The sequence below is a fragment of the Stegastes partitus genome, unplaced genomic scaffold (assembly GCF_000690725.1).
Source record: "Stegastes partitus isolate 25-593 unplaced genomic scaffold, Stegastes_partitus-1.0.2 Scaffold567, whole genome shotgun sequence".
NCBI classification, from domain to species: Eukaryota; Metazoa; Chordata; class Actinopteri; family Pomacentridae; genus Stegastes; species Stegastes partitus.
Genome location: NW_007578298.1, coordinates 1 through 14948, shown reverse-complemented (window position 1 = coordinate 14948; position 14948 = coordinate 1). Strand labels below are relative to the sequence as shown.

General features: G+C 40.2%; 2 protein-coding genes across 2 annotated transcripts; both read left to right on the top strand.

Moving 5' to 3' along the window:
* Positions 1–661: 661 nt before the first annotated feature.
* Positions 662–8103, top strand: cct6a (chaperonin containing TCP1, subunit 6A (zeta 1)). The gene is made up of 13 exons (XM_008288587.1): positions 662–896; positions 1583–1646; positions 2645–2779; positions 2926–3099; positions 3414–3517; positions 3599–3869; positions 4368–4450; positions 5801–5897; positions 6046–6193; positions 6934–7067; positions 7226–7328; positions 7483–7555; positions 7652–8103. The coding sequence occupies exons 1-13, from the start codon at positions 760–762 to the stop codon at positions 7722–7724; spliced, it is 1596 nt and encodes a 531-aa protein (XP_008286809.1). The 5' UTR covers positions 662–759; the 3' UTR covers positions 7725–8103.
* Positions 8104–9559: 1456 nt separating this feature from the next.
* Positions 9560–13597, top strand: sumf2 (sulfatase modifying factor 2). Its single transcript, XM_008288586.1, has 9 exons — positions 9560–9746; positions 9833–9980; positions 10061–10175; positions 11029–11073; positions 11926–12076; positions 12382–12437; positions 12862–12946; positions 13226–13367; positions 13470–13597. The coding sequence occupies exons 1-9, from the start codon at positions 9671–9673 to the stop codon at positions 13570–13572; spliced, it is 921 nt and encodes a 306-aa protein (XP_008286808.1). The 5' UTR covers positions 9560–9670; the 3' UTR covers positions 13573–13597.
* The last annotated feature ends 1351 nt before the right edge of the window (positions 13598–14948 follow it).

The window sequence follows — 14948 nt, the reverse complement described above, 5'->3', positions numbered from 1 at the left end:
GACACCTGTTGAAAAAAAAAACAAAACAAAACAAGATTTATTTTCAAAGAAGGAACTCAAACTATATTTCATAAAGCTTAATTTATGAATTCAAAACATTGCACAGTGCATCACTACGTTTTATATGTCACCTCTAAGCAGCAGAGTCTATCTGGTTATAACTTTTCCCCCTCACCAACACTTGCATTTCATCTCCTGGACTATTTAAAGGGTCAGTCACTCAAATCACTATTGAGTAAAAATCATTATTAAAAGCTTTAATAACCATTTGAAATACTGGTTACTGGCTGATTGATAAAACTTGCTGGTCTGGATTCGTGGTTTTCACATTTGTTGCAAGACACACATTTACATATTATTATACCCAGTGTTTATGTTGCACTTTATGTTTGGAAAATTGCTCTATAAATTAAAAAATTCATGTGGATCGAAACATTGCTAATCAGAAAATGAATTGCAGTTTGGCAGTAAATTTATACCAATGTTGCTTCCACGTCTCTTTTGGCGGAGCTGAGTCACCCTAAAGCCCATATATCTCTATGTGCGGGTGAAATCTCACGGTGTTTTGTGCTAATGTGAATGGGGAGTTTGGGAAAGCAGAATGTCCGAACCTCGACTGGTTCCCTGAAGGCATCAGCAGAGCACGTGTTGGAGTGTTCTGGAAAGCGACTCCCCTTTCGAGAGCGTCCGAGCCCGAGCAGAGCGGACTCCTGCCGGCGAGACTTTCTACTTTTACTTCGCTGGTTGTGCTGCTTCGCCATGGCTGCCGTAAAAGCGCTGAACCCAAAAGCAGAGGTGGCCAGGGCCCAGGCCGCCCTGGCGGTGAACATCAGTGCCGCCCGGGGGCTGCAGGACGTGCTGCGGAGCAACCTGGGACCGAAGGGGACCATGAAGATGTGAGTGCCGCCGGAGCCCTTTGTGCAGCACGCGTGCTATGCTAAATTTGCTAAGTGGCTAACATTAGCCGTAATTCACCGGTAGACTGACGGCGCAGGTCGCATGTTGGCACCGCCCGAGTCTGTGTGTTTGAGAAGTGACAATCCCCCGGTGTGTTTTTACAAAGTATCAACTAAATCACAGTTTAATTCGCCCGAGGCCTCCCTGTGCTTAGCGGATTTTCCCGGCGCACGTTGCCCTGCCCAGTCATCGTCATCATCCATTTGACAACCGCCGAGCTAACGTTAGCATGTTAGCATCAGCCGGCTAGCAGATTATACAAGCTCCCGTAAATAACGCGGAAGTCTGAATCAAAAAGTTTTCGTTAACTCCGCTTTACCGTTAACTAGTGGGACTAGTTAGCGACTGAATGACTTGATATCTGACAACACGTTAATGTTTGTTCCTACTTGGTGCCGAGCGAGCCGAATAACGAAATGAATCCTGCAAATAAAAGCTAACAGTTATAATCTCTGTATGTCAGTGATTAAACGGCCCACTGTCGTGTATGGACCAGGTGTGACAGTGTAAAAACTTTCTGTTCTTGATTCAAAACTGCACACAAGCCGGCAGAAGGTTGTAGTGAAGCAGCTTTTTTTCTTTGCCCTGTTAACATTAACCCTTGTGTGGCTGTTTGGACCTGCAGGCTGGTGTCTGGTGCAGGAGACATAAAGCTGACCAAAGATGGAAACGTCTTGTTACATGAGATGGTAAGGAAGTGCTGAGCTGTGAGATGAGACATTTATTCTGTGCCTGTGAACCGTGTTGTTCTAATTGTGGTGCCTTTTGTAGTGACAATGTGTGTGACCACACCCCTGATGTGTGTGGATGCAGTTCAAGCCTGTGTTCTAATGTCACGATATAAACAGTAGTACATATAATGTTGAAATAAAGGCTTAACTAGTTCTGTTAGGTGCACAGTGAACACCCAAGGATGCTAACGTAGCTCTCCCTGGTCTTTTATAACTGTGCTATAGTAACTCTGATCTGTACCTCTGCATTAGGAGAGTTTGTTCCTCCCCTACATGTATTCAGCGGATCAGAATAATCTTTATATAGCTGTTAAAACTAAGCTAAAATAAATAAAACTGCAAGACTGTTTTAGTCAAGCTTTGTGCTTGAGGCAGCAAATACTAGAAAATTGTTGTGTTGGCATTTAACACCTGAACAGATGTCCTTTGGATTTTTTTTTAGTTTGGCGCAGTATAAACAGTGTAAAGTTAGATTGTTGTTAATGTTAATAATTACATGTGTTGAACATATTTATGTTTGTCAAAGTACAATATCAACTTTGCCACTTAAAAGTCCACAAAACTCCTAATTTGTTTGAGTAAAGTTAACAGCGTCAAATCTCAGACCATCAAGCTTTAAGTGTCTCGTGTAATGAGCATGCCTACATTTGAAAAAGTGCTGCTTACATTAGGATGTGTGTGATTTAAGTTTTTGATTTATGACAAAGGACAGCGTGTGCCCACAAATGTGTGAATACTTCCATGTATATGGTGCTGCAAATGACACTTATCTTAACTTAAGGTTAATATTCCAGCTTTTCAAAGTAGTCAGGACATGTTTTTTAGAAGACGCTTACTTTGGTGTAATCTCTGGAAGGAAAAAAAAAGAAATGGATCACTGCTATAATGACAAATGTGCTTTTGTTTTTGTTGCTATTGCGTTTTAATTTTTTTTCCTCAACCTGGTTCTCTTTCAGCAAATTCAGCACCCGACAGCGTCACTGATTGCTAAGGTTGCCACGGCGCAGGATGACATCACAGGAGATGGAACCACCTCCAACGTCCTCATCATTGGGGAACTGCTGAAGCAGGCTGATCTCTACGTATCAGAGGTAAAACACAAACACTTCAGAGTTTAACATCACCAGCACTGTTTATGACGAGCCATTTTATTCATGTGGTGGTTTTGTTTGGAATTTTTGTTCAATTTTGCAAGTGAATCTCACTAGAATGCATGAATCTGTCATTTGTGCTGCAGGGTCTTCATCCCAGAATCATCGCTGAGGGCTTTGAGGCAGCCAAAGAGAAAGCTTTGGCTGTTCTGGAGGATGTGAAAGTGACTCGGGAAATGGACAGAGAGACACTCATCAACGTTGCACGCACCTCCCTCAGGACCAAGGTCCACACAGAGCTGGCAGACCTGCTCACTGAGGTGAGACATGACAAAACAGAGCTCAATGTATGCAGAACTGAGGCTCAGCATTTAGTCTACAGCCCCAAGTAGCTTTCTTAGTCACTGTAACATTCAGTAAATTGTTCACCTCTTCGACATCTTAAAGGCAAATGTTACAAGTTGCCACAGACCAAAGGCCTTACTTCATCAGATAACCCAAACAAGGAACTCTTAATATAGTAGCTTCAACTTTCACATATATGTATTTGAAGAAGGTGCTGGGTGCAGCTGTTCAATGCTGTTATTATTTTGTGATGTTTTGGGATGATCATGATCAAATTGTCTGTCTGCAGGCTGTTGTAGATGCTGTTCTCGCCATCGCTAAACCCAATGAACCCATTGACCTGTACATGGTGGAAATCATGGAGATGAAGCACAAGACCGACTGCGACACACAGTGAGTTTTGAAACAGACGTTGAACGAAAGGTACTTCATTTCTTTGTTGTGAAATCTAAATTCTGCTTCTCTCTTCATCAGACTGATCAGAGGTTTGGTGCTGGACCATGGCGCTCGGCACCCAGACATGAAGAAGAGGGTGGAGGATGCTTACGTGCTGACTTGCAACGTCTCTTTGGAGTATGAAAAGACAGAGGTCAACTCTGGCTTCTTCTACAAGAGCGCAGGGGAAAGGGAGAAGCTTGTGGCTGCAGAAAGGAAGTTCATTGAGGATCGTGTGCAAAAGATCATCGCCCTGAAAAACAAAGTCTGTCCCAACGGGGAAAAGGGATTTGTCGTCATTAACCAGAAGGTATGCTGAAAGAGGAGTAAAGCTGTATTAGAATAACTGCAGGCTTGTATCGATGTAGTTAGCTCAGAAGCAACTTTACAATGCAACATTTCTAAGAAGCACATCTGCCGGTCACACCAAACTGAGGCCATACATGAGTCCAGAAAAAGTACATGGAAATAGCTGATGTATCAGACTCAATGAAGTCAGGTTTGTGTTACTTAAAGGTGCTCTATGTAAACGCACAAACCGTTCTATGTTAAAATAAAGGCCTCACTGGTTCTGTTAGGTGCACAGTGAACACCCAAGGATGCTAACGTAGCTCTCCCTGGTCTTTTATAACTGTGCTATAGTAACTCTGATCTGTACCTCTGCATTAGGAGAGTTTATTCCTCCCCTACATGTATTCAGCGGATCAGAATAATCTTTACATCACTGAAACAATCACAAGTAAATTATTTCTGTACTGGATGATCGTAAATGGAAGTTTTACTCTCGTGTTTTCTCTGCCTGATGTAGGGTATTGACCCGTTCTCCCTGGACGCCCTCGCCAAGGAAGGCATCGTTGCTCTGCGCCGGGCAAAGAGGAGGAACATGGAGAGGTAAGAAATTGGCATTATTTAATGTTACAAATATATATAAACTCTATTGGATTGAGATGTTGTAGTTTTTTGGGGTGAGGTCTTGTGCAGAATTTACTATAGTATTTGCAACAAGAAAAAGCTGACAAGAGTTTGAAATATGTGACTTAACAAATGTTTAAAGACGTGTGTTAGTAGAAAATTGCACAAAACACACTTGTTATAAACTATCGACTATTACTGTCGTTACCCTCAGAACTGTGACTACCTGCACAGCTTTCATGTTGTCATTAGCCTTTTTTCCCTGCTAAGCCACAAGGGAGCACCCTTCAGCTTTACAAGCTAAAGCAGCATCAACGATTAGGCCATCGAACCAGACTCCTGCTCCTGCTTCCAGACAAGCTGCTAACATTAGGGCCAGTTCATGCTTTCCTTGTCAGTGTGTGCTCTCTAATGAGGATTTTAAAAGTGGACTGCGGACACATATGCAGTTCTCTTTATAATACAGTAGGTATACGCTGATGGTCACAATGCCTCTCATATCAAACACAGTAAAACAAACAGGGCAGTTTTATTGGACATAGTAGCTACTTACAGATTGGGCTGTAGCAGTGTGTTTTTCTTAGGTGTATTGAGTACAGGATTTCTGGAGAATTTCGAACTTCCTACTGTGTGTTTGGGCTCCATTAATGGAGAACGTGTGCAAATCAAAGCTCCTTCAAAGTATGGCAGCCACTACTTCAAGTACAATGGTAAAGTATAAGGTGTGGGCTGTCCAGGAATCTCCTTACACAGTCTCCTTATAACAGGCATTTGTTTTGAGCACCATTTGTTTATTGCACATGCACTGCTGACATGCTTGCAATGTGGACAGTCACAGACTTTGGGCTTTTGGAGGACCCTGGCAGATTTTGATGGATGATGAATTTTACATAAGATGTTTCCTCGCAATTCCGGAAAGAACAAATTGGTATTTAGTGAGACACACAGGGTGCATTTTACATAACAACAAGGAAACTTGGCACCTCTTGATTGAATGTCTACATGAGAGTTGACGGGCAAGTTTTTGCCTTTGTGTTGTGCAGGCAAACGGTAACCAGAAGTTTCAATCTGACTCCTGCACAGTCCAACTTGGAAAAGATACATTCATTAGCGCAACGTTTCATGCTCAACTTTTATTAAGAATGTTTGATAAATTCATTGTCAAAGAGCCATAGATGCAATACTTTGATTAGACCTCAGCTTTATATGTTGAAATCATGAAATAGACACTTGTACAGGAAGATTGTGCCTTTTCATAATGTCATGTTTTTCCGTCAGTCATTTATCACATCAAGGAATTTAATTATACTCACTTGTTCCTTTTGGCAGGCTCACTCTCGCTTGTGGTGGCATTGCCATGAATTCAGTTGATGACCTTACACCTGAGTGCTTAGGAGAGGCTGGGCTGGTTTATGAACACACGCTGGTGAGTATCTGTGTTCTGGGTATGTTCGTTGACTCTTATGCTTAAAAAAACAAATGTTAAATAATCATCATGACTTGCTTTAAGGGTACAGAGATGATATATTTTGTATTTAGGCAGGATTTATAATTGTCTCCGATGCTGTTTGCAGGGAGAGGAGAAGTACACATTTATTGAGAAGTGTGGAAATCCTCGCTCCGTTACCCTGCTGGTGAAGGGACCCAACAAACACACCCTTACACAGATCAAAGATGCAGTAAGGGATGGTCTGCGGGCTGTCAAGAACGCCATTGAAGATGGTAAGACACTTTAAATGGGTGTGCTTCTGTTTTATTTACCTTTTTCAATGGCTTAAATAGAACATTTTATTGGAACATGCTTGAAAATCCAGCATTGGTTTGTTTTCCCACCAGTGTTCCTAATTGAAATCTTATTCAGGGTCCTCAGTAGTCTTGACATAATCTTTTTTCCCTCTTACTGCAATGTGCTTGATAACATTTAGTGGTTCATAAAAACAAACCCCGTTTTTAAAATTGTAAATTATTGTCATCAATTGTTGTCAAATCATCTGTAGGTAGGTTTTATAGCCCGAAGTGACCCTGTGAAGCCCTTTGAGACTTGTTGATCCAAATCTTATGTCAAAGGTCTTTAAATGCACTCAACCAGTTTTTACTCGTGCATGTCCACAAACTCATTTGAGCACACGTTCTCTTTATGCAGCTTATCTTTAATTTAGATCAAAATAAAAGACTGCTAAATGCAATTTTGGTCATATTAAGTGTTTTAGGTGAAATGTAGTTTTGTCTCATTTGCACAGCGAACACCCAGAGATGCTAACATGGCTCTCTCTGGCCTCTAATGTCTGTGCTACAGTAACTCTGGTCTTTTCCTCTGCATTAGGAGAGTTTTGTCTCTCCTACATGTATTCAGTTGATCAGAACAAAGTCCTCAAATGTTTCTTTTGGCCAGTAATTCATTTTGTTTTAAACACTGAGGTGATGCAGTTATACTAAATATCATTCTATTTCCGTCTCTTTAGGAAGTGTTGTGTCCGGTGCAGGTGCATTCGAGGTTGCTGTGGCAGACGCTCTGGTAAAACACAAGCCCAATGTGAAAGGCAGAGCTCAGCTGGGAGTCCAGGCTTTTGCAGATGCTCTTCTAGTCATCCCCAAGGTGAGGGATTTTTACTTTTATCGTTTGGTGAAGTTGGGCATTACAGAAAATTCTTGCTCTTGTATTGCACTACCAGTATTATTTGTTGTCCTCAGGCAGAAGTTTCAATAGAAAGGAAAATTGTAAAACCGATGTGCTTCCTGCGTCTCCCTTTGCAGGTTTTGGCCCAGAACTCTGGCTACGACCCACAGGAGACCCTGCTAAAGCTGCAGACAGAGTACAAAGAATCTGGTCAGCTAGTCGGAGTTGACCTCAGCACAGGTCAGAATTACAAAGTGCAAAATGTTTTTAGGCTTTTTTACACTCAACAATATGCAGGTGCTCACACCATTACACACTGCAAAAATGTACAGTCACATGCTTGTTTTTTTTTTGTTTGTTTGTTTGTTTTAACGTCAATCCTGTTGTTTTTCAGGGGAACCAATGGTGGCAGGAGAAGCTGGTGTATGGGATAATTACAGTGTCAAGAAGCAGCTTCTCCATTCATGGTAAGTTTTTTCATTTCTAAATTATACAAGACCAGTGGAATGTTTTTAAAAATTTTCCTCAACATTCTCCTCACATTGCTTTGTATTTCTTCACAGCACGGTAATCGCCAGCAACATCTTGTTGGTGGATGAGATCATGCGAGCTGGAATGTCTTCTCTCAAAGGTTAAAGGTCACGTGAAGAAGCTGCAGCTGTTCTCATGCTCACAGGGATAGTTGTTTACCTGATGGTTCAGTCAACGTGTTCCTGCTCCCGGCACTCTGAAGCACCCCAGTCTGATGGACAGTCCGCTATAAACATCCTCGGCATCCATCACAGCGTCTGTCAGAAATCATTGTTATGCTAGTCATGGATTTTTTTTTTTCATGGATTTGTCAATGCGTCCCTCTAAAATGATTGGTTTATTTATGAGATTTTGTTAAAAGCACTGACCTCTGCCACTCAGTTTTGTTTCTGCCCATTAAAGGTTTTCTCAGCTGTTGAAAAGATTTCGTTGTATTTCTCTGAAGAGTGAATGTATTTGCAAAATAAAAGTAAAACTGGGTGCCCTTTTGACTTAATGTGTGAATGCTGTGAACCACATCTGGATGAAGGTATACAAACAGTTATGTACGAACGCCAGTGAAATGTTGCTTATGTACAGTCACATAAATGTGGTTCAGTTTTCTGGTACCCCACAGTGAAATATTGGTACTAATCTTCTACTCTAAAAAGCCCTGGCTGTGGTTTGAGGATTTTGCACAAACAGAGGCTCATGTAATATGCACTGTTAAAAACTGCAGAGGTGCTAAACTTATTGCCAGAAAAATTAAAATGAAGTTCTCCCACACACAGACTGATGAAAATTGTAATAATTGAATATTTCAGCAGTGAACATTACACAAACTCAAGGTCCCACTGTAATGTCAGTCTTACCCCAGAAAGGCAAAATACAGAGGTGGAAAGAAACTAAGCACATTTATTAAAGCTATGTGCTAAAGTATGGTTTTGAGGTACCTGTACTTTACTTGAGTATTTCTGTTTTAAGCTACTTTATTCTTCAAATACACTACATATTGGGAAGAAACATTCTAGTTTCTACCTCGCCTGAGTTTGACAGCTTTAGTTACTTTTAATATGAAGATTGTACACAATGGATAATAACGCAAGTATTTAAAATACTGCACATTGTTAAAGATTAAACCAGCATTTTCAGAATATTTGGCTTTTTACAAGAAACAATGTATATTTAGGATAATTTAAATGCTTATGAGTTGCTAACAGTGCCACCAAATTGTGTGTGTGTTTTGTTTGTTTTACCTTTAAACTTCTCACATTTGCTTGTTTCAAGAAATGTTAAAAAATTCTAAAATCTATCTAAAAATCAAATATTAGAGGAAAAATACCGAAAATTGAAGATTTGTGCATCAGAACTTCTTTCTTTCCTCTCTCATAATCATGTGAGGAGCCCTCAGATTTATCAGCTGCTCCTGTATATAAAACTGAAAAAAGTAGCTCAAATAGTGGGAAAAAAAGGTTCAGTAACACGCTGCTCTTACAAATTATCTAATTTTGTCATGTATAGTAGTATACCAAAGGAATCAAGTCAGTATTTTTACTTTCAGACTTTAACTAAAGTTTGCTGTTAATACATCTGTTTTTCTTTATTTCTTTATTTTACTTAAATACCATTTTTAATGTAGAACTTTTACTCAATATACAGTATTCTTAAAATGCTGTATTTGTAATTTTAAATAAAGGATCGGAATACTTTTGTACCACTGTCAACGTATACAACTGTCCTATAGTTTTCCTCAAATACTTCAGCAGAACTTCTCAGTTTTTTTCCACATGAAAACGTTGATTAAATTTAGCGTAAATCAACAGCTTTGTGTAGTATAAAGCACAACCACACAAGTTGTCGTTCACGGAGAGAAAAAATGAATAATCACTTGTTAGAAGTTTAAAGCGGAACTTTGTTTTACACGGAACCTCTTTGTGGTTGAACCGTTGTAACGGTGAAATGTGTCCGACTGAAACGACCAAAATGTTGCCAGAAAGTGGAAGTTTAGAAGTTCTGCTGTTGAAATGAGTTACATGTGAAACATGTGTATTTCAATTTAAGCGTAATTTCAGATGAATGTTAGCATAAAAACTACGAACGTTAAAATGGCGTCCTGGATGTTTGCTGTGTTTTTGCTGTCAGTGGCGGGTAAGAGCTCTTTTTCATTTCTGCACATGCTAAAAATATATATGAACATTGTATTAAAATGCCTGAGGCGGGTTTAATCCCGACAGCCGCGGAGGAGATGCTGAACATCCCCGGAGGAAAGATGCTGATGGGAACCAGTGCAGCCGACGGCAGAGATGGAGAGTCTCCCCCCAAGGAGGTTCAGCTGCAGCCCTTCAAAATAGACAAATACCCAGTGACAAATGCTGACTTCAGGTAGTGACACTTCAAACCCTGATGGTATAGAGTGGAAACAATAATAGTACAAAGCCGCTGATTTGGTTTTCATTTCACAGAGACTTTGTGAGAGCACAGAAGTACAAAACTGAAGCTGAGACATTTGGCTGGAGTTTTGTGTTTCAAGACTTTGTGTCAGATGAGCTGAAGAAGAAGGTCACTCAGAGGATTGAGGTACTGGGATTCAGAGTTTTCATTTTGAAAATAATAAATGAGATGAGTTTATTGATAGCCTTATATCAGTTATCCCTTAATTTCATCATTTAAAGCGTCAAACATTCACTATTGAAGATGTGCTGTGGTGTCTTGTTTTACATTAATGCTACTGAATATTTAGAGTTTTGAACTTAAGTAAATAATTAAAGAAATACTGCACAGTCTTTTATTCTTTACTCTATTTTTGACAGTATGTCTGTGTAGATTCTCAGTAACACTGGTGATGATAATACTAAGTGTGTCACTAGAAAGCACCTGGACTCTGATTTTGTGCAGGTCTTTTGTTAGTTTGTTTGTTTTTGGTTCTTGAAGATGTTGGTAAGTTCTGATGAGTGGGGTGTCCCAGGTATTTATTGTCACCCCCAAATCACATGACAGAAATCTTCACATTCTGGACAGAGAAGAAGAATAGGTAGAGAGAAGAGTGGAGGGAAAAACTGAAGAGCGGGTCTCCAACACCACTTATCAGTTACTTATGATGCAGTCTTGAGATCCCTACTCTGTTTTACCACCATTAACACTTTGAATCATCCCTCTGCAGGCTGCTTCACAAACATTCACACCTCTAGGCTTATGAGTCATGGGTTGTGAATGGTCCTTTAGCCTTGGGATTTGGGGATGAGAATAAACATGTGAGACTCTCCCTTCCACTGAAGCACTTAGGATTCTTTAACAGTTTAAGTAATAATAAAAAGGTCTGCCACACATACTATTCAACCGCAGAGCAATTATTAGACTTTATGGATACCAACTGCCGTTTTAACTGTCTTGTGAGTAACTTTTGACTTATTTTTCCATCTTTTCCGTCCAGTCTGCTCCCTGGTGGTTGCCCATAGAGCGAGTGTTTTGGAGACAGGTGAGGCTGTGGGTTTTATGTATTGCAGTTGTGCTGACCTACTTCTTAGTTTATTCAAGACACCCATGGTTAGAGTTTGGAACAGCCCTCCACCATCTGATCTGGGGCTAACTGGATTAGTAGTGCATATACAAGGTGTGTCAGAAAAGTTCCAGGACTGGTGTCACAAAAGATATATTTCAAATTCAAACTACAAACTACAAGTTTTCCCCTTCGAAGTAATCCCCCAGGAGTCTAACACACTTCCCCAGCCTTCTCTGCCATGCCGTCATGTACTCCTGGAGAATTCTTTCAGGATCCTCCCCAGCTCCGTCGTCACAGCCATCTTGATGTCGTCCACATCTTCATAACAGGTCCCCTTGATGACCCGCTTGAGCTTGGGGAAAAGGAAAAAATCCCACGGAGCCAGGTGGGGTGAGTAGGGAGGTTGCTCCAGCATGGCGATGTTCTTCTCAGCCAGGACCTTACAAATGTTCAGGGCATTGTGAGCAGGCTTGTTGTCATGGGTTTGAAATATATCTTTTGTGACACCAGTCCTTGAACTTTTCTGACACACCTCTTAAGTGTCAGACCCAGTCAACTGATTCTTCAGTTTTTTCTCTTTCCCCCTCAACTCCTGCTCATGTCTCCCTCATCCAGTCACACACCACACTGACTGATTTCCACATTTAAATGATGGTTGATTTGTGTGGAGCCATTTTTTTTTTTTTTTTTACCACAGTCAGGTGGTGGAGTTTCCTTACCTGCTTCCATTACCAGTGCAGACACAACTCAGGAAGGTCATCACAATGTCTTTTCCACTCTTTGTTTATATCTCTTAACTTACCAGCCATTTTCTCCTCCACTGTTCAGCCTGCAGGACCTGGTTCAGGCATTCGGGAGCGCCTGGACTTCCCGGTGGTTCAGGTGAGCTGGAACGATGCTCAGGCCTTCTGCCTGTGGAAGGGCAAGAGGCTGCCGACGGAGGAGGAGTGGGAGTGGGCTGCACGTGGGGGGCTGCAAGGTACGGCCCAAATTCACACACTGAAAGCGCAGCACATTTACAGTACATTACCTTATAATAGATTTTTTTAATGGTTTGTTCATATCTACTCTGATTGACAACATTTAGCAAAGTGAGTACTGTGTTTTATTTTACACTGATGTTTCTGGTGAGCTATTTTCTTAATAAAAAGAGGAACCGGAAAGTACATTTTAGGCAGCGTTTAAAATAGATATAGTACACATGACAAGTGTCTTCATGAAAGAGGGGAAACTACTTTGTACTACTGAGTGTAATTTTATTGTTTACTGCCTGTTATGCTCCAGGTCGGACTTATCCGTGGGGAAACAAGTTCCAGGCCAACAGAACCAACCTGTGGCAGGTCAGTCTACTGTAATGAAGCACACTGCAGCAATATAAGCACAGTTTGCTGTTCTTATACAACGCTTTGAAGAGGAGTCTGATATGAAAGATTTCCACTTATTTCTCCATACTTTCTTAGGATAAATGTGGGACAAAATGGTTAAGATAATTAAGACCTACCTATCTATGAGGATAATATATGTTGTTTTTTATAACCTACAATGACTTTAGTGTATTTCTAGTTGGACAATTGTATTTAATGTGACCCTACTAGAAAATGTTGTAGTAACAATAATGGGTTGAAAGTAATGACTTTACTCTTTATTCCAGTGAATAATACCAGATAATGTGGAAAGACATTCAGGCTTTTGCAAGAAAAATCATGTTTATGTGAAAAACCATGCTGTGTAATAATGACCTGGTGTTGTTTCTGTATGTTTTAGGGATTGTTTCCAGATGGAGACACTGCAGAGGATGGTTACCATGGCATCTCTCCTGTCACAGCTTTTCCTCCCCAGAACGGCTATGGTAATTGTGCCTTAGTGGTAAAATATTAATGAGATGCTAGAAGTGCTGTATGGTAACCAAAGTGCCTTTAGTTGAAAGCAAAAGACAAGAAAAATATGTTGCAGAAATGTATGAAAACTTTGCTAACTTGAGTCTGAAGTCGCCTGCTGAGTTCGAAGCTTTGAGAAACATTTCATTCATCCTCTCATATCTCTGTGAGGTTAAAGAAAACTGAAACATTATGAAAGTTAATTGTTCCTTCTCATAATATTACAAGCACAATGTCGATTGTTCTTGCAGGGCTGTACGACATGATGGGAAACACGTGGGAGTGGACGTCCACACCATTTCCCGGAGCGAGGCCGATGTATGTGCTGCGTGGTGCCTCCTGGATCGACACGGTGGACGGTTCAGCTAATCACAAGGCTCGAATCACAACCAGGTGAGTTATTAGGGGGGGAAAAAAGTTTTTTCAGACTCTGGAGCCACAGAACTTCGGCACAGCTGTCTTGAATGACTGATGTTGTGATTCTGTGTCCTGCAGGATGGGCAACACTCCCGACTCTGCCTCTGATAACCTGGGGTTCAGATGTGTTGCCAGCGATGGACAGAAACAAGGGAAGAAAAAAGACAAAGCAGAACTATAGTACAAAGCAGTTAAAAAAAAAAAAAGTCAGCAAAGGATGGTACTGTTTTTTGAACCAGTAATGATTTATTTGAAATTAAAGTTGGCAATAAGAAAATGTAAGGGATCAACTAGAAATGAATTACTATGAACAAGTGAGTGCAGAAGTTAACTGTATGTCTCCTGTGGAGAACTTTGACTTTTACTTGATTTTTAAAAAGAATTTGCTAAAGAATAAAAGCAAACCTTGTAATCCATAAATTTTAAGAAATAAATGGTTTTCATTAAAAAATACTTTCTAGTCTTTGTCATTTCTATAAGTGCACATCCCAAAAGAACAAGCCCATCTAGAGAGACTTGATTAAATGTCTCATTGAATTTATTCACTGAATGGGAGAAATGGGACATTCTTTGCCTGCCAGCATTGATAGTCTTCCTTCTACACACTGGGTGATCTGTCTTTTGATGGGTGTTTTTATGTGACTGGAGAGTAAATCAGTTCTTTAGTTTTGTCGCTTCGCTTCTTTAATCCTGTCTTTGGCTTTTTGTTTACTTTCTCATGGTGAGTAGTCGATTGATTGGACTCATTCTGTTACATAAAACATTTTATCCAAACTCCAGTTTTAAGCTTCAAGTAAAGCCAAATCTTCTGTCTGTTGCTTTTTAATTGCCACACAAACAGACATTGTGTGACAATTGAGTGAAACATACTTTCACAGAAGTTGTTGTTTTTTATTGCTAAATATGTTGATAAAGCAAAATATAAGCTAAAACCTTTATTCTCATAATATTAATGCAGTTTTAAAATAGATTAACTAGAACTTAACAGTTTGCAAATCATGCAGATGTAAGTAAATCTACTTTAAGTCAACCCATTTTTCAAGAAGTCGTTCATCTGAACAGCCTCATATTTTCACTGAGCATCTCCAGAGTTCATGTGTGAAGTCTATGCAGAGTTTCTGCAGAGATACAAACTCCTGCATTGGTCTAATGATGTAAAACAATTGTGTAAAACATCAGTTTACATTTTGAGATCAAATTTTTATAGATTTTTCATTTTTTTGGTCTGGCAGCAAAGTGCACAGTTGTGGCTTTCTTTCAGATGACATAGTTGCATGTGATTTAGTTTTTTATTTTTTTGAAGAAAAGTTGACAATAAGCATATATTTGAATTCAAATGTAAAATTACAAATGTTGACAAACGTATGCTGTTGTTCCTTCCCTGAAGTTTCTGGCATGGTGAAAACAAAGGTTGTATAGGAGTAGGACTTCATATGGTCATAAAATGAAGAATAAATAAATAAATAAGTCAGAGCTGCAGGGTGGAGCGGTGGTTAGCACTGTTGCCTCGCAGCTAGAAGGTCGCCGGTTGACGCGTCCCAGTGAGAACACCCGGAA

What these genes read in the sequence shown, in the direction of transcription:
- cct6a (XM_008288587.1), top strand. Translation starts at nt 760, where the DNA reads ATGGCTGCCGTAAAAGCGCTGAACCCAAAAGCAGAGGTGGCCAGGGCC. An exon ending in TGGCAGACCTGCTCACTGAG is followed by an intron (nt 3,100 to 3,413) that starts GTGAGACATGAC and finishes GTCTGTCTGCAG; the next exon opens with GCTGTTGTAGATGCTGTTCT. An exon ending in AAGAGGAGGAACATGGAGAG is followed by an intron (nt 4,451 to 5,800) that starts GTAAGAAATTGG and finishes TCCTTTTGGCAG; the next exon opens with GCTCACTCTCGCTTGTGGTG.
- sumf2 (XM_008288586.1), top strand. Translation starts at nt 9,671, where the DNA reads ATGAATGTTAGCATAAAAACTACGAACGTTAAAATGGCGTCCTGGATG. An exon ending in GTGACAAATGCTGACTTCAG is followed by an intron (nt 9,981 to 10,060) that starts GTAGTGACACTT and finishes TTCATTTCACAG; the next exon opens with AGACTTTGTGAGAGCACAGA. An exon ending in AGCGAGTGTTTTGGAGACAG is followed by an intron (nt 11,074 to 11,925) that starts GTGAGGCTGTGG and finishes TCCACTGTTCAG; the next exon opens with CCTGCAGGACCTGGTTCAGG.